Source organism: Anabrus simplex, chromosome 6 (assembly GCF_040414725.1).
Source record: "Anabrus simplex isolate iqAnaSimp1 chromosome 6, ASM4041472v1, whole genome shotgun sequence".
Taxonomy (NCBI): domain Eukaryota; kingdom Metazoa; phylum Arthropoda; class Insecta; order Orthoptera; family Tettigoniidae; genus Anabrus; species Anabrus simplex.
In genome coordinates this window covers 110,318,536-110,341,990 of record NC_090270.1, presented here as the reverse complement: position 1 = coordinate 110,341,990, position 23,455 = coordinate 110,318,536, and the positions used below count along the sequence as shown (strand labels likewise).

The following is a 23,455-nucleotide window of genomic DNA, read 5'->3' as shown; positions in this document are numbered from 1 at the left end:
ATCCCACCTCTACCACCTCAAGGGCAGTGCCCTGGAACTTCAGACTCTGGGTCGGGGATACGACTGGGTAGGATGGCCAGTACCTCGCCCAAGCGGCCTCACCTGCTATGCTGAACAGGGGCCTTGTGGGGGGATGGGAAGTTTGGAAGGGATAGACAAGGAAGAGGGCAGGAAGCGGCTGTGGCCTTAAGTTTGGTACCATCCCGGTATTTGCCTGGAGGAGAAGTGGGAAACCACGGAAAACCACTTCGAGGATGGCTGAGGAGGGAATCGAACCCCCCTCTACTCAGTTGACCTCGCGAGGCTGAGTAGACCCCGTTCCAGCCTTCGTATCACTTTTCAAATTTCGTGGCAGAGCCGGGAATCGAACCCGGGCCTCTGGGGGTGGCACCTAATCACACTAACCACTACACCACAGAGGTGGACTTTGTTATAAGTAATGCCTAATATTGGTTTGAAACCAGTCACAGACAAGTTTATCTGGCAGAATATATGTAGCGCGAACCGCACTAAAAATCGGGACTCATATTATATCAATAATATTTTACAAATGCACAGTCAGTGCTCGGGTGTGCTAATTACTTTTTATTATAAAGTTTACTTTCACATTGTTCTAGTACGACGATAAGACACGCGGTCTCGAGGTTAACTTAAAGCGGTACGGACTGCGCACTAGACTATCACGAGCGAACACGGTAACAAGGAGGACGAGCTCGGTGGCTCTCTGTTTTTTGTAGACGAAGGCAGTTTCCGTTACAGTCGGTGAATCCCCAAGCTCTCTCCAGCCTGTCTTTGTCATGTGGTGGTGGATTCCCAACGGATGTTTGAATGTGAGTACATAAATATAAAATAAGCTTGTATCTCTCTACAGTGGTACAATAAATTATATCCTTTCAAAAGTTAAGTAGGCACATAATATGCTCCGATGAATGTTATAATTTGCGCTCATGTAGAAATAACTATTGTCGCGGCCACGAAATTAGGCGAGTCAGAGAAATTACGCTGTTGCCAAGGTTATGTAGCAACTGGCTAAGAAATGTCTAACTGAACACATCATTTCGGAGCGCGAGGCAAGTTGTTCTCTCTCAAGCTTCTGATGTTACTTCATACAATGTTTCGGGACAAATTATACTACAAGCTTCAGAAAAGACTGCTGATTCCAGTGGTATAACTATTTTCCATATAAACCACTTTAAATTATTAAGAAAAATAAAATCTTGAACGAGTACGTTTAAATCCGTAGAATCATGCATTGAAAATTTCAGTAAGTAGCCAAGTTTGTATTTCTTCAGCCAATAAAATTTTGTCTGCGGGAAAAATGTAAAAAATCGCCTGACTTATATTTTTTATCTGAAAAATATTTCCTTGAGTCTTGTAATTTTCCTGGAAAATGGCCCGGAAAGCGATCATATAAATGTCGCTAGCAGAGGCATTTCGGGGCGCGCGCACCAGCACAGGCTGCAAGACCCCGTAAATACTTTCGGATTACATATTAATCCGTATCAGTTTTATTACATTATAAATATTTGAATACTGTATATTGTACCGAGTAATATAGGAAAAGAACTACTTTAAAGAATAGGTTTACATTAATTTACAATGAAGTAAGAATCGGTTTCTGGCTTCAAGGCAGTCTTAGTCACTGTCATCACTCATCTCACTATCTGTCGAGTCGTCTTTTACACTGATGATGAATGGCTCCTTTCTTTCGTCCCTTACTATTTCCTTGGCCCAATCGTCTGTTTGAACATCTTCCGCGCGATTGAAGCACTTTTCCCAATCTGCAGCAGTCACACGGTCGATGGCTTCTGACGTGAGTTTTTCTACGCCCTTTATTTTGAATGTTTTGTTCATCTCTGCCACTTCTCTCTTGACTTGAGCCCAAATCAATTCGCATTCACTATCCATTTTTAACTGGACTTACGATGAGAGCTCAACAGCTGCTTGACAGGTAATGACTCGGGTAAGGTGGCCTGGAGCGGTTGGGCTTCAGTTTGACAGCACTGCACGATCAGCGTTGCCAATCCGTGCCCAGGGGTAAGCGACTCTCGACCATCTGTCGCTTCGCCGTTCCCATATCTGACGACAGCGCAGTTTTCCTCACCCGCCTAATTCCGTGGCCGCGACAATAGTTCAACTGACTATCTGTCAGGCCTGGAGTCCTCGTATTTGGCTACGAAGAGTTGACACACTTAGTTCCACGTGACAAATTCAAAATACTCTGTCGCCCTCGCACGATCTCGTTTCTCTGTCTCGCTGGGTGTTGGCCAGTAAATTTGAACTGAATGTTCGTTTCGTTCCGGGGTATTCACAAATAATCCAACGGTCTCTAGCTCGCTCTATGGGGTCTTCAGGCTCTACATAGCGCTACAGTAGGATTATACTGGCTGATTAAATGTTTTACATATAAATTTATGATATTAGGATAATTGGACTGTGAGCATGGTGATACGTTTCTATAGTGTTACGAAACAGATATGTCATTACTTTTTTAAATATTTACAAATTTGTACAACTGCCATTCAGGAGGTAACGCCATCTGTAATGTATACATAATTGAGAGTTCATTTTGGCGAATGCTTTGTTATTTAAATTGTCCTGCGGATAGTATAGGTCTACTCTAGTAGCAACGGAAGTAGTAGTAGTAGTAGGGAGAATAATGAAGGTGGTGGTGATTATTGTTTCAAGAGGAAGTACAAATGGGCAACCATCCACTATTATGTATTAACACTAATCGGAGGGAACATACGGAAGGGGTTCAATACTTGGAAAAACGAAGGTATCGATCAAGGAAAGACAAAAGCCACGAAGGGCGTGAAAATGAGACTTCCTAGGCCTCGTAAACCTAACACCGTCGGGGTCATAAAATAAGAAGAGTTCGGATAGAACAGATGAAAGTGAGAAGTCTGGCACAAGTAAGTGGAAGCAATACCAGGACAGGTAAAGGCCCCGTGGTTGCCAAGTCATGCTACCAAGCTCAGAGTCCCTTTTATTCGCCTCTTACGACAGACAGGGGACATAATTGTCGAAGTTGTCGCACCTGTCCAGTTTTATGAAATATGACCCAGCTGTCTATAACCTTTTTAGTAGGCTTCAATAGTGTAAGACCTAAAGAAGTACAAAATACGCAAGCAAATGCGCCCTAAAAACCAGCTAAATGTGCCCTAAAAACTAGCTCTATATGACCTAATAAAAGGTATGACTTAAGCATTTGAGAGATAGGTAGCAAGTATTAGAGTATTACTAACATTAAACGTGACAAAAGTGTTAACCGATGTTACAGCTGACACATTTCATCGTGCAAACCGACAGAGCGACAGTAGGTAAATTAAAACTGAAGATGGTCTTCTGTGGTTTCCCATTTTCACACGAGGCAAGCTGGGACTGTACCTTAATAAAGAGCACGGCCGCTATGTTCCCACCCCAAGCCATTTCCTGACCCATCGTCGCCATAAGACCTACCTGTGACGGTGCAACGTAAAGCAACTTGTAAAAAAAGTCCTGTTTAACTTTTTTTGTCTCGGATTTATCAGAAGAACTAGCTGATGCTTTAATTAGTTTATTAAGTTAATATGATTTGGATATTCATTTATGCAGGGGTCAATCATATGAAAACGTTACTAAAATGGCTGGTATTTAGTCCGGTTTTCAAACTATAAATAAATAAATAAATAAATAAATAAATAAATAAATAAATAAATAAATAAATAAATAAATAAATCCTACTGCAGTGCATATGTGTTCCGTATGCAGCAGTGTGTTATCCTCAAGCGGCTTCATATTTTCTCTTTGTTACAACACATTTTCACATTCTTCTCTGCTTCGATTAGACGTTGGAATGTTTTGCAGGCAAAATTAAATAGTTCAGTCTCCGTAAAACGACCTTCATGAATACTCTGGTCAGGGCTTCATGATGCCTGGTGGTGGTGGTGGTGGTGGTGGTGGTGGTGGTGGTGGTGGTGTCAGCGGTTGAGGAGTAGGATTCGGCCTACAGGTGGCCACGGCTGGTGCGTGAACCGACAGCTCTGCACTCCGACCGAGCAGAGAAGCGGTGGCTACGGCTCTACCGTGGCTCTACGCCCCTGTATTCGGAAGACGGAGAGAGGCTGGTTCCCACCGTCGACTGTCCTGAGAATGGTTTTCCGTGGTTTTCCATTCTGCTGCACTAAGGCGAATGCCGCAACAGTTCCTAGTATAGGCCACGGCCGCCAACCTTCTCCGAGCATCTCCTTCACCGCAACAATTATGACGGCCTGAGAGACAGAGTCGCCGTCTAAGAGGCCCGCCAGCGCCTTCAGGGGAGGAATGAAAACATTTTAGTGGTGGTGGCGGTGGTGGTGGAGGTGGTGGTGATGGTTATTGTTTTAGAAGAAAGTACAACTGGGTAAGCATCCCGTTAATAGTAATAAGAAGGGAAAGAGAAGAGATCCGATACTTCGAAGAATAATACCGGTAAAAAAAAGACAAGGGCCACGAAGGGCAGGAAAATGAAAGACTCCCTAAGCCTCGCATACATAATACCGTCGGGGTCGCAAAAGAAAAATAGTTGACCAAGGGAAGTAGTGATTATTGTTTTAAGATTAAGTACAACTAGCCAACCATCCTCTCCCCTTTTCTACCACTTTTCCCACACCTTGTAGGGTCACGGGCGCGAACTGTGTCACATGTATATTTGGCTCCGTTTTACGGCCGTATGCCTTTCCTTACGCCAACCCTATGAGGAGGGATGTAATCGTGATTGTGTGTTTCCGTAGTAGTTGGTAGTGTGGTGTGTTATCTGAATATGAAGAGGACATTTTTGGGACACACACATACAATCCCCGAGCCAGAAGAATTAATCACACGCGATTAAAATATCCGACCCATCCGAGAATCGAACGCGGGACCCCTCTGAATTGAAGGACTCAACGCTTGACCATTTAGCCATGGAGTCGAACCAGGCAACAATCCTGTATTAACATTAATCAGACGGAAAAAATCGAAGGGGCTCGGTACTTCGAAAAATGAAGATATCGGTTAAAGAAAGACAAGGACCGCGAAAGGCGTGGAAATACAAGACTCCCTAAGCTTCGTAACCTAATACCGTCGGGGTCGGAAAAGAACCAGAGTTGACCAGGGTAGATATGACAGGATAGAATAAAGTGAGGAGCCTGACACAAGTAAGTGGAAGCAATGCCGGAACTCAGCTAAGGGCCCTGGATCGTCATCCCACGCTCCCAAGTTAAGAGTCCCTGGGGCCTCTTACGACAGGCAGGGGATACCCTGAGTGTTAATCTTCCGCCCCCCACCCATAGGGCGATCTTTCACCATCTGCACAGGTCTGTAGGAATGTAACAATCCTGTGCCTAATTCGTATTGCCATCAATTGGAAAGACGGGGCTCTTGAAGGGAAGAACGCCCGAAACAATTTTCTGGGAGGGTGTTTCACAGTCTGTTCAAGATGCTCAGCTCTCACTCGTTCGTGAACGATTCGTCTGAAAACACTTGCTCTGTAATCTTGAGCAATAATATGTGACTCATCACTAAATGTTTCCAGGCATTGGAGCTCCAAGATTGTTTTCCAAGCCATCCGTGTTTCTTCATGACATAAAGTTTGTGGAGAAAAATACAAATTCTATTCCATTTTGGCCACCTAAAACTAGGAATTATTAAAAAAAGAAATTTATATAGACCCTGCCTTCTGTTACCTAACTCCTTTCATTTATTAAAATATAAAAAATACTTAGCGAAAATACGCACAAAATGTAATTCGACGCATCTAACCGATTCGTACAATGCCACAGCTAATGCAGTTGTGCAGACTCGCGAAGCAGCCTGTACAAGAGCGATTAATATCTGATACACAAAACCTTAGTTGCGCACGTCTGAATTGTTCCTTTGGTGAAAGTTTTATTGTATAGTATTGAATCAAAATCTCAAGAAAAAGTTTATTACCGCAGTTAAGTTGATAAACTGTAAACCCTTACCTCTCTGTTGAAATTCGCTCAAAGAGCATAAAGAAATTTGCAGTTTTTAATGTTGTTGTCTACCATCCAACCCCCCCCCCCAACCCCCGCCTCCGGTGATCTACAATATATTCTCCAAACTCCCGGTAGACTTTGTGGTCTATGCAGTCTTATACCTTCCTCCTCTACCCCCTCCCACCACCCAACTTCTAAATCTCAATCGCCGCTACTGTTGACAGATGTCCACAACTGCTTTTTTAAATTGGTTTTCTTGCCTTCCGCCCACAATCAAGAAGCCTACGCCCTACGTTCAAGCGTCAATTTCAATCAGTCAATCAATCAATCAATCAATCAATCAATCAATCAATCAATCAATCAATCAATCAATCAATCAATCAATCGCTACTGATCTGCATGTAGGGCGTCGCCCAGGTGGCAGATTCTCTACCCCTTGTTTTCCTACATTTTTTTTTTAAATGATTGCAAAGAAATTGGAAATGTATTCAACATCTCCCTTGGTAAGTTATTCCAATCCCTAACTCCCTTTCCATTAAATGATTTTTGCCCCAGTTTGTCCTCTTGAATTCCAACTTTATCATCATATTGTGATTTTTCCTACTTTTAAAGACACCACTCAAACGTATTCGTCTACTGATGTCCTCCAGCGCCATCTCTCTCTCCACTGACAGCTCGGAATATACCACTTAGTCGAGCAGCTCGTCTCCTTTCTCCCAAGTCTTCCCAGCCCAAACTTTGCAACATTTTTGTAACGCTACTCTTTTGTCGGAAATCGCCCTGAACAAATCGAGCTGTTTTTCTTTGCATTTTTCCCAGTTCTTGAATCAAGTAATCCTGGTGAGGGTCCCATACCCTGAAACCATACTCTAGTTGAGGTCTTATCAAAGATCTATATGCCCTCTCCTTTACACCCTTACTACAACCCCTAAATACCCTCATAACCATGTTTAGAGATCTGTAATCTTTATTTACAATAATGTTTATGTGATTACCCCAATGAAGATCTTTCCTTATATAAAGACCTAGGTATTTACAACGATCCCCAAACGGAACCTTCACCCCCATCAACGCAGTAATTAAAACTGAGAGGACTCTTCCTATTTGTGAAACACACAACCTGACTTTTAACCCCGTTTATCATAAAACCTTTATCGAGGTTATTTTGCAGTTGCTCACAATCTTCTAATGTATTACTCTGTACTGAATAACATCATCTGCAAAAAGCCTTATCTCTGATGCCACTTCCTTACACATATCTTTGATATATATAAGAAAACATAAAAGTCCAGTAATACTGCCTTGAAGAAGTCCCCTCTTAATTATTGCAGGGACAGATAAAGCTTCGCCTACTCTAATTTTCTGAGTTCTATTTTCTAGAACAATAGCCACCCAGTCAGTCATTCTTTTGTCAAGTCCAATTGTACTCATTTTTGCCAGTAGTCTTCCATGCTCTACCCTATCAGATGCCTTAGATAGGTATATCGCGATACAGTCTAATTGAACTCCTGAATCCAGGATATCTGCTATATCTTGCTTGAATATTACAAGTTGAGTTTCAGTGGAATTAACTTTCCTAAACCCAAACTGCCTTTTATCAAACCAGTTATTAATTTTACAAACAATATCCAAAAGAATGCTTTCCCAAAGCTTACATGCAATGTATGTCAAACTGACTGGCCTGTAATTTTCAGCTTTATGTCTATCACCCTCTCTTTTATACACAGGGGATACTATATCAACTCTCCATTCATTTGTTATACCTCCTTCATGCAAACAATAATACATAAGTATGCCAGATATCGTCCTATATCCCAACACCTTGTCTTTAGTATATCCCCCGAAACCTTATCAATTCCAGCTGCTTTTCTTACTGTAAATGTCACAGCTGTCATAGGTAAATTTTAATACTCCTTTAGTATTAGTCACTCCTCTATCTGGACATAATCCTGGTAACCAACAATCTTTACATACTGCTGACTGAATACTTCTGGCTATTGAAGATCCTCGCATACACACTCCCCTTGTTCATTAATGATTGCTGGAATATCCTTCTTGTAACTCAGTGGCGGCTCGTGGCTGTAAAGTATGGTGAAGGGCTATAACCCGTTCGGTTTCGAGCGACAGACTTAGATACTACGTGTTTTTTGGTTGTTTTGTACTCGGACCTCGAACCTGTGACTGGTGGAGGGTCCACAACGTGACCAAAAATGTATGCAGACCGGAGCGCTGTGTAACGTCACAGCGCGGCAACCATGTGGCTGCCTTTGCTCTACAACGCAAAGTAGAGATAAGATCTGACCGGGAGACTAACAATTAGAAGCGCGGCACACTCGAGAAGAGCTGGACATTTTGTCGTGTTTTCATTTATGACGCACAGCTGTTTACTGACGCTAGAAACCGAAAAATTTATAGTAGTAGAGAATATGTATATATTTCCATTAATTGTTTTCTTAATAATTGAACTCACCTATTTTTTGTACATCAAGTCGATCCTCCGGTCCTTTAAAACTGCGTACTAGTCGGTAATGTCTTCATAGAATGGTTGTTTGTTCATTAACTGCAAAAGTATTTCTTTCAGAATAGCAATATTCACCAATAAGAAAATCTCTCTTCTGAAATTGCGTTTCTGAGGTATGTTTTTATACGTTTTAGGCAAGAAGAGCTTCTTTCCACTGACGCAGTAGTAGATGAGATGGATAGAATAAGGAAGAACAATTTATAAGCGTTTTTATCTTCGTAAAGCATTTGGAACATCTTTTCAGTAGAAACATGTTTGTACTTTTCATCGGCATACAAAATAGTGTACCCGCCCCCTAACCTAAATGGCTCCGGCGAGAAATCTACAGGATCTTACTGGGTAAAAACAAATAGGCGCTCATCTTAAATTATCTTAGCGGCATACAGGGTAGGAGAAATGCGGCATACCTAACTATAATGAGAACACATTCCTATACAGTTTGAATAAATTCATTCGGTTTATTAAAATCCTGATGATTATGGAAATGAAACATATATACACAAATGAAGCACATAATTGATTTTACATCTGTTGTGGATTATTTATTGACTTTTAGTCTTGTGTGATAGATCCGAGTACTGTCTATCGCGATGTGAGATGCCATGACGCAATGTGAACGGAAACATTTACCATAAACACTGAAGCTATCTCATGTTATTAGACAAATGAAATTGACACTCATACAAGTCTGAGTGATGCCTATTCTAAAACACACGAATTATTTCCCTAACGGAATACCATGAGATAAATTATACTGACATGGATCAAACACCCGGGTTTATAAGCGTCTTTACCTTCGTAAAGCATTTGGAACATCTTTCCAGTAGAAACATGTCTGTACTTTTCATCGGCATACAAAATAGTGTACCCACCCCCTACCCTAAATGGCTCCGGCGAGAAATCTACAGAGCGATACTGGGTAAAAACAAATATGCGGTCATCTTAAATTATCTTAGCGGCATACAGGGTAGGAGAAACGGGGCATACCTAACTATAATGAGAACACATTCCTATACAGTTTAAATTAATTCATTCGGTTTATGAAAACCCTGATGATTACGGAAATGAAACATATATACACAAATGAAGTACATAACTGATTTTACGTCTGTTGTGGATTATTTATTGACTCACTGGAATACACAGTTCGCCTTGCCGATGGGATTTAGCCACCGCCGACGCTAATTACGTACACATCATGTTACACAAAGCATCATAATAATCGCACATTATATACAAAAATCACGTGAGGCATACCTCCTTCATCCCAACATTGGGGAATACCATTGAACTCGTCCAGGACTGATCTGATGACCCCAAAGATGAACATTTGGCGCTGAAAACCCTAGTTAATTTAGACTCAAATAAATAATAATAATAATAATAATAATAATAATAATAATATAACAAATATCAGTAACAATTACCGTGTCGCTTATTAGCAAATATATTATTCTGCCGTGTTGAATATTCCAACTACTAGCCACATTCATTCTGGCCTTGCTTTTCAGCCCAAAGTTTCCCCTTCTTTGAGGCGTACTCACACAAAAAAAACCACATCAGGCAAAAGGTCAAGCATCCCCCACTTGCTAGGGCGGTCATTAACTTCACCTTTCACGGGCAAAACAAACCTTCTGTTTAAAGACACGTCGTTCCGGGGTACACCTCGATAATACTGAGGTCAATTCCTCATTCATCAAACCGCCTCAAATTCGAATAAAACAGCCTCAATTCAACACGTATTTTGCTCATGGCCGAACCCATGACTTCGTATGTCACACCTATCTCACATTACGACATCGGTTTATGATACTAACATTTGCATAATTATTATCATTATCGTCATTATTATTATTATTGTTTTTTATTATTATTATCATTATTATTGGTTTCAGCTGTCCACTGACTTCCTTACGTGATTTACCTTCCACATGCACGCAATAATGATGCAATACACCTCGCAATCAGATCGGAATTAGGTCATACCTGGTAATTAAATCATATCAAATCATCACACGGTAACTTCCTCATAATTACCATGTAATTAAATAGTCCCACGATAATTAACTCACAATTAAACGATATTTAAATTGTCACACGGTAATCAACTCATAATTAAATATTCACACGGTAATTAACTCATCATTTAACTGTCAAACCGTAATCAACTCATAATTAAATATTCAACGCTCATTAACTCATAATTAAACCATAATTAAATTGTCACACGGTAATCAACTCATAATTACATATTCACACGGTAATTAACACATAATTGAATATTCACACGCTAATTAATTCATAATTAAATATTCACACGCTAATTAACTCATAATTAAACCATACTTAAATTATCACACGGTTATTAAATCATAATTAAATTAAAAACAAACTGATCAAAACAACCAAACTTAAGTTAAAACAATCCCTAGCTAAATATTTCAAAGGAGGGATTCGGGTATCAGACCTGTGAGCATCTCTCGAAATTCTGGAACTCCTTACGTAGCTTAAATTACAATACTTACTATTCATGAAATTACCAATACTGGATTAACTACACCTATCTTAAATTATCAGTCCTTGAGTTTACGAAACTAATGGTCTTATGATGAATTAACTAACTACGGTTTTCCCAAATTATTTAAATAAATGAATCCTCTCCCGCACACAAATTTCTCAGAATCAAAAGTTCCCCTATTTACAATTAAAATCACTCAGACCTGTTATTAATAAAAATAAAATAAAAACTACGTGCTCATGTTTGGCACTTCTACATTCAAATAAGGTTACATCCCTAGCATTATAGCGACAGCTTATGACAAATAATTTCCGCCCCTTCTATCCATGCCATTTAATTAGAAAAGTACTCTCTCTATCATCTGATGACATCTTGTCAGCTGGAATGGTCCATATCGGGGTTTAGTGCTGATCCATTGGCACCAAAGCGATCACTGGTAGCTCCATTTCACCATCAAGACGGAAATCCATGTCCTCGATTGATGATGTCACTTGCAGTTCCCTAGGCACAGAACACGTCACTATTTTATTTCCACAAGACGTCCGATTGCGTTCAGCGCGGGTGTCCGGCCGCGATTTCGGATTAGTACCTTGTAGTCCGTGGTTCAGCATCGAATTACCTTGTATCTCTCAGCCACTGTTCATTTATTACTACCGACACGGTCGTGTAATAATAATTTTACAAGTCGAACTGAGTGTTCGCAATTCGACACAATTTAAATATTTAATTAGTAGCGTCACGTATGTCAGCTCTATGTAGTATTCACACGAATTACTCTCCTGCGCTTGAATTTTAGGTTTCAATTCACTAAACGAAGAATTACTACGAGCTAAGCTAAACATAGCTTCGCCCTCCGTGAGCTGAGAGTTCCGAATGAGAAGCTGCACCCTTGGCAGTGCTTTTTATAAGAAGGCAGTTCCCCCAATTAAAATATGCATATGGCCTATCCATGGCCCACTAGAGGTCAAATAGTGCGACAACTAGGTGACCAGTATTCACCTGATGTGAATGAGACACATCCGTGCGATTATTTTTCGTAGGATCTCCTGTAATTAAAGTTTTTCCTGTTTCCCCCTTCTACTCTGGGATAAACTCCCGCATCAATGAGGTGTTTTGACACTAACTAGATGGCCCCTGGTAATTTTTCATGCAGATATAACGAAGTATTCTTTCTCCATCCGTAAGTTATCACCCAAGAGGACATTATACACTCTAAATGAATGCCCCAATTATAATGATCTCTTCTAAATTGAAACGCGACGCCAAAATTCAGATTTTATTAATTTTCAAATCGTAGACAATCAAGTTGGTCAAGCTGATTTAAAGATGGCTCCCATATTTCGCTTCGAAAAAGTTTGCCTCCCCTCGCTTTCTTGAACGTGAGATAGGGATGACTTCTCTCAAGTTACGTCACAGTGAACCACCGATTGCAGCCCCACCCATGACTTCACGGGCTTCACTCTTCTGCGGGCTCACCGCTGGACAAGGAAAGATGTTGCGCGATAGATCGCAAATAATGAAATTCTATAGAATAAATTGTAAAGACTTACTTCATCTATCTCAATGATATTGATATTAATTAATTTCGTGATTTATTTCCTCAAATAGCATTGCGTCTGCAATTTAAATGACCAGTCTTAAACAGTGGTCCTTGGATCATGCACCTATCGGGTGCAATACAGAGTTCGTTTCTTAAGCGATGCATCTTGGAAAACACAGATCCAAAGAAATTTTGCACGTTTGCAAGAGCGCTAGAAGGAAAGCACGTGTTGTATTCTTCAAATTTTGTGTTATCGGCTAAGCAAACAAATTTAATTTTTTCACAATCGCGAAATCTCCCATCAATATCCATCAAAATGTTATCCAAAATTTCAAAATATAAAATTCGATACATCTGAACACATTCGTCCTGAGTAAAGGCGCTATACACTCGGATTCAACGCATATCCGTCATTTTGTTGGCCTTTTCAAATATAATTAGAAAATGCTCATCGGTCCTCTTGTTTCTTAGAAGACCACATGTTGTTCTTATTTCTGATATACAGTAGTTCACATCCAATGACTTCTTTTGCAAAATATCATAAGGAATATCAGTTAGACAAAAAGTCATGAAACCCTACTGCCAGAAAAGTGAATTCAAAACTGTTCATGTCCTGAAAAAAGCCTCTGCAAATAGAATACATTTGTCACCGTACTGTTCACTGGTAACTATATTTTCGAAGACTTCTTTCAGCTTTTCCCAGTCATCCACAATTACACTCAATAATTTGGAGTTCGAGCTCCAGCGGACAGGAGTCACGGTTGGAATGCGTGGCCCCAATACAGCAGAAATGGCGTACGTTCTCTTCGCCGAGTGATGGAAAAAAGGATGGTATTCTAGAAATTGATGAAAAAATATATACATTTTCGTATTGTTTTACAACTCTGTTTTAAGACCAAATTTAATCTGTGCGCCAAACAGTGTAAAAATACTGCAAGAGGAGCTTTCTCTTTCATCTTTCTCTGGAGTCTATTTAAATGGCCAGACATCACGCTAGCACCATCGTAATATTGTTCTACTAATTTGTGCTCGTGATCGAATGGTCCCAAAATTTTGTCCAATAAATCAAACAAAGCATCTGAAGATCTGTCAGCACTTACATCATGGAAACCTAAGAAACGTTCCCCTATAGCCCCGTCAGCATTAACAAACCACACAATTACAGAACACTGAGACACCTGTTTGATATCTGTCGTATCGTCCACCCGAACAGAAAACAATCAGCACACGTCAATTCTTTTTTTACGAAATCATCGATGTAAGTTATTCTGAAATACACTCGATTAACTCATCTTGAATACTCTTTGATTCGTCACTAAACACTTTTTTATCTTAGAATACTGGTTTTGTATTTCTGCAGGGCTCCTTGATACCAGCAATGTTAACAATTCATTAAAATTACCACGATTTATTGAATTTAATGTTTCGTCATGACCACGAAAAGCTAGTTTTTGCTTACCTAAATAGAGCACTGCATTAATTACCAACTAAAGGAAAAGCCTTTTTAAACGTACATTTTCAATGAACTGTACAATATACAGTGTAGCATTTTCCTTCAGAGCATCAGAGATCGTATTTTGGTTTCTTTGCAAAGTCTTCAAATCTAGCTGGCATTTTATATATTCTGCAATGTCTGAGTGCTTATGTAAAGAACGCGTTATGTTCAAAAGGGCTGAAAATCCTTCTTTATTCCAAACGTTATTTTTATTGCTAAAAAGCAAGCAGGGCCAACATAACAACTTCTGTAGAGCTGCAGAGGAGGACAGCCATGGAAATTCCTTAAACCACGATCGTTTAAACTAAGGCTGTAAGATTTACCGGAATGTTTCACTTCTTTTGTAGCACAAATTTGCAGTGATTCAGTAGGGCGACCAAAACATAGAACTTCATTCTGATCTTCGTTTCTCCAACGCGAAAATGATGTTTATAATAAAATACACACTATGTCATAAACAGGATACATATTTAAATAAAACGGCACAACACTACGAGTGAACCACGATGCGTAAGTACTCGTACTTCACACAGAATGTCGGAGGCAAGACGAGACATTCCGATCTTCCGGCAACTTCACTAGCACAATGCGCTATGAGGAAAGTACGCGGGTGACGTTACGGTTGTCATGGCAACCGCCAAGGCCACGCGGTACGAGGGAGCACTTGGGAGGTAGAGCAAGCTGCGGAATATTTCGTTTTCACTCAATCTCACGCACCGTACTGTTTTTTTTTTTTTTTTTTTGCTATTGGCTTTACGTTGCAGCGACACAGATAGGTCTAATGGCGAAGATGGGACAGGAAAGGACTAGGACTGGGAAGGAAGCGTCCGAGGTCTTAATTAAGGTACAGCCCCAGCATTTGCCTGGTGTGAAAATGGGAAACCACGAGAAACCATCTTCAGGGCTGCCGACAGTGGGGTTGGAACCTACTATCTCCCGAATACTGGATAATGGCCACACTTAAGCTATCGAGCTGTGGCCGGCGCTTTCGTGAGTTCCCCTGGTTCTCATCAAGTGATGCGAGCTCTTGGTGCTCCAAACGCCGTAAAAAAAAGCATTTTCTTTCCGTAAAAACAACAAATGTAATAAGAAAAATAACAAAATGGGTCAGTAATTTAATGGAAGCCAAGACAATATATGTCAAATTTCTCCGTTAATATTCGCCGTATTGAAAACCTGTACATAACGAAAATTGTTTAGGATATAATTTTCGATCTTTTACGTTTTTTGCGATTTTACCGTGTAGCAAATATCCCCGAAATATCTGTTTTATCTAAAACCTGTACATAACAAAGGTTACAGGAAAGGTCATTCCCGATCATTTTCACCGCATGAGGTATTATGATTGATGTATTCTCGAATTCAAGCATTTATGCCTATTCATCTCTCAGAGGGCGTGGATATAAGTGCCGCTTAGCATCAAGTTGAGTTTTCCCATTCATTATAATGATAACAATAACAGTCCGACGCTGTGATTGAATGATAAGCGTACTGCCCTTCGGTTCAGAGTGCCCCGGGTTCGATTCCCGGTCAGGTGGGATATTTTAATAGCTCGGGCTTGGGGACTGGGTGCTTGTGTTTTCCCCACACTCTCCTCTTCATATTCAGACAACATACCATACTATAAATGAGCACAGAAACACGTAATAGTGATTACATCTCTCCATATAGGATTTGCAACGGCCGAGAGGATTCGTCTTGCTGACCACACGACACCTCGTAATCTGCAGGCTTTCGAGCTGAGCAGCGGTCGCTTGGTAGGCCTAGGCCCTTCAAGGGCGGTAGAGCAATGGGGTTTGGTTTGGTTTGGTTTTATATAGGATTTGCGTCAGGAAGGGCATCCGGCTATTAAACAGGACATGTGTGACACAGTTCCCACCCCCAACCCCACAGTTTTGGAAAGAACGGTAGAAAACGAAGAATTTAATTATAACAGTAATAACAATGCATTAGCTAAACCGATAGTAGCAAATAGAATGTTTAAAATACAGCGGATATCTACCGGTACTAACCAAACCCGAGCACAGAATTAGGCGCACATCGCAGGTGGTCGATAATTGAGCCCTAAATACAAGTACTCCGGGACCAGGAAATCTGCTTCTTTTCACAGAGCAGGAAGTAGTATTTTCTCAAACTATATTGTATAGTGATATAAATATTTATTGCTCATTGCGGGGATCAAACCGTAGCCATCATTAAAGGAGTACTATACAGCACCCGGGGATCATGGCCGTTTCTTGTTTTCACCACTAAAGAGTAGCAGGTTTTCGTTAGTATTTCTATTAGTACAACGAGTAAAATGGTACAGTATATTATGAATGAATATGAATATTCTTTATTCTTTCTCCAGATCTACATAATATGTATATGATCCATTTATGTGGAGAAAAAATAACAAATCTTACCTAAACCAGCTCACAAAAGGAAAAGGAAAATACTGTCACCTGGTAAACAAACAGACACATGAACAAAAACAAATAATAATAATCATTAAAAAAATGGCAATAGGCAGACTAAACACGGCCGCCTGACCCGAGATCAACCCTTATTCATAGTCTGATGGCCGTGGCAAAAATGTAGTCTGGGAGTATAATAATCAGAAACTAAAACAATAACACATTGCTGCATATTCCTATGTAGAGTGCGAACTAAACCCATAACACATTGCTGTGGAGTGTGCCTACACAATAACATATTGCTATGTAGGATACAATAGTTTAAGCAGACGGTGACTGTTCTTTAAACACGCGGCGTATCTCTTCCGGCCTGGTATGTTACTCAGCACAATCTTTTCTGAGCACTGACCTTCCTGTAATTCTACTTACATTGCAAACCCAGCTATCTTGTTACCTCCATTGCCGTGTCCTTGAGCACTGTTTCTCCTCCCGTTTCATTGTTACTTCCACTGCCGTGTCGCTGTGCACTTTTTCTCCTTACGTTTCATTACTATTGTCCGTTCTTGAATTCCACTGCCTCGCTACACTTGTTTACTTTTATCCACACACAGTTCACCTCCTGCTAATTTAATACTTGTTCACTCTTATTGCATCTGCAAATAACACACATCCTCCACTATTCCCTTTAGCTTAAACAATTACTTGCTACTACTGCTTGTTTTTTTACTTCTTGTCATTACACCTACGTCCAGGTTACTCGTCTTCTCCCACATTTCTTTCAGGCTCGAGCTCCTCCCTTTTGCCAAGCCACCTCGTGCTTCTGTCTTCTCCATTTCACTCCGTTTGTGTGCACTCGTCACGTCTTGTGGTTCCTCCTCCCCCCCGTTCACTCCGTGTTTCTTCCTCTCGTCTCTGGCACCAAACTCCAACCTCATCTCCTCAATCCTCGTCTTGGTCTCCCTCCTCATCTCTTCACCGATAACCTGTAGGATCTTCTCTACCGTGATGTCTCCTTCTCGTTGGGAGCTCTTTTCTAATGCCCTATTTTTCTTGGTTTTTCCTTTGTTTCCATGCCCGTCTTCACCTACTATACTATCTGTAGTTCGCATTTCTTCCACCCTCTTCCCCATTACCACTTCCTTCTCATTTTGCTCCATTTCACGTAATTTCGTGACTGTCCAATATTTGATCCATTGACCATTGGTTACCACTAATAATTGACCGTTGATGTTGGTTCTTAACCCTTGCAATCGAGCCCGGACCAAATGTCTTTTCAGGGTGTTTATATTCTTGATCCCATCTCTTCCCATATCTCTTTTAATCCGAATTTTTACTCCCTGTGTATTATCCGCTCCTCTTATCACTATTTCCGCCATCAGGGTGGAAAACAACTTCATTTTTATCGGTCTGTTACCCCGTGCTTTACCTACCCTTCCCACATCGTCAATATCAGCTTCGCTAAAATTGATTTTCATCATTTTTTGGATGACTTCCACCACTTTGTATATAGTCAGCACTTTGTCCTCACCTTTTTCTTCCGGCACCCCATATATGAATAAACATTTATTCCTGCGTTCTTGTTTACCATTTTCTACAGCCGACTTCAACTTTACCATCTCTTCCCCCATCTTCCTTATTTTCGTCTTGAGTGATGTAATTTCTCTCTCGTTAGTTTCCACTTTGGTCATTGTTTCCTCCGTTTTTCCCTGTATCCATCGCCTTATATTTTCAAGTTCTTTCACTTGTTCCTTCATCTCATTTTTAATCTGTTCAAACGGGCAAACTTTTCTACAACTTCTTTGACCACTTTTCTTACGACCTCCACGTCTTCCCAGTTCATATTGCCACTGTGAGTCGGACCGGGATTTGTTTCCAAACCCCCTATAATTAACAGTACCATAATCACCGCTGCCACCTGTATTATCTTACCCATTTTTCTCGTTTCTACTTTACCTCCTTCACTCCAAGCTGTTTCCATCTTCCGTCTTCCCTGCCATCTTCCAATAACCACCCGATATTGGTCCACACCAATCATCTTCCTCTTCCCTCCCGTCTTTCTTCCCACTCGCCGCACACACTGCGCTCCCGCTCTACCGGCACTGTCAGTTCCGAACGTCTGCTTCCGTCCGCTGCTTAGGTAAGACTGTCGTACAGTATATTATGCTAACTTATATTATGTTAACTTAAATATGAGCTAGTTAATACAGTTTGGTCTACCCATCGGTTAACTAATCATATTATTTTCTTTCTTCTGCGTGTGTTAAGATTATGTACATACCGAAAAGTCGTATTTAAGAAGTACATTTGTATGTATACTTTGATAATACTGCGTTGTATAATCTGATATGTAAAACCATGTAACCTGGAATATGGTAATTATACTTTTTAAAATTGAAATGTAGGCTAACTTTACAGTCATCACATAGATTATTCAAGACAATGACCATACTATTTTATGCCACAGTTATTATAAATATTCTAGGCATACCTACCGACACAGAATTTCTAACCTCTGCAATAATTGTGGCTTGTAGACCTATATCACGTACAAATCTATATTTTGAAGTCTTACTTCAGGTAGTCAGACGCTGAATATAACAAATACTGATAGGCCTATATACATACAGCATAAACAAAACAAATAACATCTTAAAACATTGACCTAGTCTATTCTTTATAGAAACAATAATAATATCATTCTCCTTCATCTATTAGCTAATTGAGTACTTGGCTAAGACATGGCTGCTGGACTGGACTTGGCCGCACTGTACATATGGAGTCACTGTACGCTGTAGGGCACCACAGCGACACTAGACGGCCAGTCTACGACCTTAATGACTCTACTATGTGTTTCCAAATATACGGCTCTCTGGTTGCAACTTTCTTTTCAATCAGTTGTATGAAGAAAAACTCAAGAATTTGGATTAATGGATTGCAGAGAGAACTCATATGCAACTTCCGTGCAAGATGTGTGCACCTTGTTGGCTGGTTGGAAATAATGTCTACGGTTCCACAGAACGAGAAATTATCATCATTCTTCGATTACTTTTTAGAACAGGAGTTGAACAACATACTGTAAATATGACGAAAGAACTCTGGAATGTTGGGCAGCGCCACCGCACCAACAACGCTGTGGAAGGTTTGAATGGAAAGTTAAACAGCATAATTGGAGTAAGAACGCCTACAGTATTTTCCCGTTGATTGGACACTTGAAGGATGAAGCAAATAATCAGTGGTGGCAATTGGGAATCAGAAGTGGGGTGGGGCATCAGAATTGATAAACAACTGAAAAAAAAATGGTGTTTGATGTCCTCTGAGCGAATTTTGACAAGGAAGTAAAGGTTGGCAGAGCATTAACTTAAGTGCGGTAATATTAGTTGCTTTTTGAGATTTTGGTTCAACGCTATAAAACTTTCACATGTATTACAGTTAAATACAATTACGGCGTGATTATACAATAAAATGTCATTTAGTATATGACTGCACACTGACGAAGTAAAGTAAACTCGTGTCCTCATCCTCAGGTTGTGCAGCTCTTCTCAGGCACACCCCCGTTGCAGGTGAGCTGCATGTACCATTTTAACCACATACCAGCCCTCCTGCCATTCTTAAATTCCTGGCAGTACCGGGAATCGAACCTGGGCCCCCGAGGACGGCAGCAAATAACACTAACCGTTACGCTACGGAGGCGTACTGGCGAAGTAACAGACACATTGACCGAGTAAGACCGCCATATTGATGAATAAGCTCTGCAAGCGTGTGAATAATATCTCAGTGCCCATGGACTTGGCAAAAATATACCCCTGTTACCCTTCCTCAGAGCACGTTACTACGTACACGCTGCTGCTCTACGTACTTGCTGTGGCGCTGTAAGAATAGGTTAGATGCGACAAATGACATTTTATGCGTGTCTCCACTAGGCATTTTTGTAATAATTAAAGGAAAGAATTATGTGATAAGACAAAGGAGTTTGTATAAATAATTTTAAAAATATATAATTCATATAATTTCTAGTTTCAGGTGGCTAAAATGGAATAAAAATGTGTGTTTTCCACAAAGTGAGGGGGAGGGCCGGCCCCCTCTTCTAATCGCCGCCGCTGCAATTAATAGCGATCTCGCCGTCAAGTCATTTGACATTTGTGAACCTGGGAGGAAAAGAAGAAATACCCATGTAATGTTGAACGTAGAATCTCAGCGTTTTAAACATAATCCAGTGCATTAACTTAAGTGCGGTAATATTAGTTGCTTTTTTAAGATTTTGATTCAACGCTGTCCGCCTCTGTGGTGTAGTGGTTAGTGTTAGTGTGATTAGTTGCCACCCCCGGAGGTCCGGGTTCGATTCCCTGCTCTGCCACGAAATTTGAAAATTGGTACGAGGGCTGGAACGGGGTCCACTCAGCCTCGGGAGGTCAACTGAGTAGAGGTAGGTTCGATTCCCACCTCAGCCATCCTCGAAGTGGTTTTCCGTGGTTTCCCACTTCTCCTCCAGGCGAATGCCGGGATGGTACTAATTTAAGGTCACGGCCGCTTCCTTCCCTCTTCCTTGCCTATCCCATCCGATCTTCCCATCCCTCCACAAGCCCCTGTTCAGCATAGCAGGTGAGGCCGCTTGGGCGAGGTACTGGTCATTCTTTCCAGTTGTATCCCACGACCAAGTGTCTGAAGCTCCAAGACACTGCCCTTGAGGCGGTAGACGTGGGATCCCTCGCTGAGTCCGAGTGAAAAACCGATCCTGGAGGGTAAACAGATGATGATGATGATGATTCAACGCTATAAAACTCTCACCAAAGGAAAGTAGTATAAGTGGACGGTTCAGCCGCCACCACCGCCGCAGGCCCACCGCAGAGGCTACCGCCGGCACCACCGCCACCGGCTCCCCGCAGAAGCAACCACTATCACCACCGCCACACGCGCTCGGGAGAGGCCTCCTCCTCACGCTGGCTAAGAGCGCGACCCTAACCTCACATCCGCCAACTTGGAGGGGTTTATTCTAACTTTTTATGCGTAAGAGAGCTAGCCTAACCTCAGTTTACGGCCGGATGCCCATCCTGACGCCAATTGCAAAAGATTGCGGCTATACCCGACTCCTTATGAGACGCCTTAAGGGTGATTGCGCAAGATGGTGGCTGCAAGATGGCTGCTATACATAGGCTATTATGAGACACCCTTGGGATGCTTGCGCAAGATGGCTGCTATAATTGGCTCCTTATGAGATGCCTTAAGGGTGCTTGCGCAAGATGGCGGTTGCTCTTATGAGACGGCTTAAGGGTGCTTGCACAAGATGGCTTGACACGCCCTAAGAATGCTTGCGCACGATGGCGGCTACACACGGCTCCTTATGAGACACCTAAAAGGTGCTTGCGCAAGATGGCTGCTGCACTTATCAATAAAGCTAGCTTAGAGGCTAACGTGCCGTGCTGGTTCGATTCATTAAATTTGGGGCTTAAATGCAAAATGTTAAATATCTCGAAAACGGTGCGTCGTAGAACAAAACGGACAACATTTTTCTGCCTAAAACCCGGGTTCGCAGTATCAGGAATATGATAGCATAAGAAAAAAGTAGTCTAATGATGAGATCAACGGTTCGGTTCCTACTTAGGCCCTTTGGCATTGACAGCTATCTAATTCTACAAGGCGACAGCTATACATAGCTTCTTATGAGAGTGCTTAAAGTGCTTGCACAAGATGGCTTGAGACGGCCCACTAGGGATGCTTGCGCAAGATGGCGGACACAAAATGGCGGCTATACATAGCTTCTTATGAGACTGCTTAAGGGTGCTTGCACAAGATGACTGCTGCTCTTATGGGACGCCCTAGGGATGCTTGCACAAGATGGCAGCGACAAGATGGCGGCTATACATGGCTCCTTATGAGACACCTTAAGGGTGCTAGCGCAAGATGGCGGCGGTTCTTATCAAGAAAGCCAGCTTAAAAGCTACTGTGCAAGATGGAGGCTGCTGTTATGCGTGCGGTAGAGGGCAATTTGAAAGTCAACGTGCTCTTCAAAGCTACGTTCTTTTTGACAAGCTGTCATCTTTAATGAACAGAGCACCGTGCTGCTATCTTTATCGTAGTAGTGGGCAATTTCCACGTGACAGCTGTCATCCGCCATCTTGCATCGCTAACCTTAGTGCTGCCCTCTTTATGTACTTACCTTTGAAATGTGGTGGCGGACAATTTGAAAAATTCGACATGCTTTTTGACAGCAACCATCTTTAATCAACAGAGCACCGTACTGCTATCTTTGGCTACTACTTTTGAAATGTGGTGGCGGCAATTTCTACGTGCTCTTCTTTGGAAACAAACCCACGTGCTTTCTTGACAAGCTGACAGCAGCCATCTTTAATCAACAGAGCATCGTGCTGCCATCTTTATCGTAGTAGCGGGCACTTTGAAAAATTCTACACAGCTGTCATCTGCCATCTTTAATTAACAGAGCACCGTGCTGCTATCTTTAGCTACTACCTTTGAAATGTGGTGGCGGTAATTTTAAATTGTATCCAGTTGCCATCGTTAACCAACAGGGCACCGTGCTGCTATCTTTAGCTACATACCTTTGAAATGTGGTGGCGGGTAATTTGAAAAAATCCGTTCACTATCATCAACTCTAGTGCATACGAGAACCTAACCTCTCATCTACCATCTTGAAGGAGACTATCCTTAGTTTACGACAAGATACCCTTCCCGACGCTAATTAGCACTTAGAGTTTACTACACAAGATGGTGGCTGCTGTTATGACCTTCTCTGTTAAGGTACAAGTTTAAACACACATCGCGAAGGCTAGAGTGAGCACGTATTGCAGTGATGACGTTATTGTACATGTTTAGACTTGATCGTTTTCTCAAGAGTCAGGAGGCAAAGGAATGCAATAAGTATGCATCATGAAAGCAAGAGTGTGCATGTGCTGCAGCGATGGCGTCATCATAGTTGTGCACGTTTAGATGTGAAGATTTCAAAAGAAGTGAATGAAACATAACAAAACTAGAATCGAACAGTGTGCTCGATGTTGTTAACTTCAACATGC

The 23,455-nt window shown here is 41.4% G+C and overlaps 1 protein-coding gene across 1 annotated transcript in view; it reads left to right on the top strand.

The window, feature by feature from the left end:
- Nucleotides 1–693: 693 nt before the first annotated feature.
- The window catches only part of LOC136875883 (lactosylceramide 4-alpha-galactosyltransferase), an 81,000-nt gene continuing 58,238 nt past the window's right edge, over nt 694–23,455 (top strand). Inside the window, exon 1 of the mRNA XM_067149503.2 lies at nt 694–830. Within this exon, the coding sequence (XP_067005604.2) occupies nt 798–830 (33 nt within the window). The 5' untranslated portion in view covers nt 694–797. The remainder of the gene's footprint in view (nt 831–23,455) is intronic.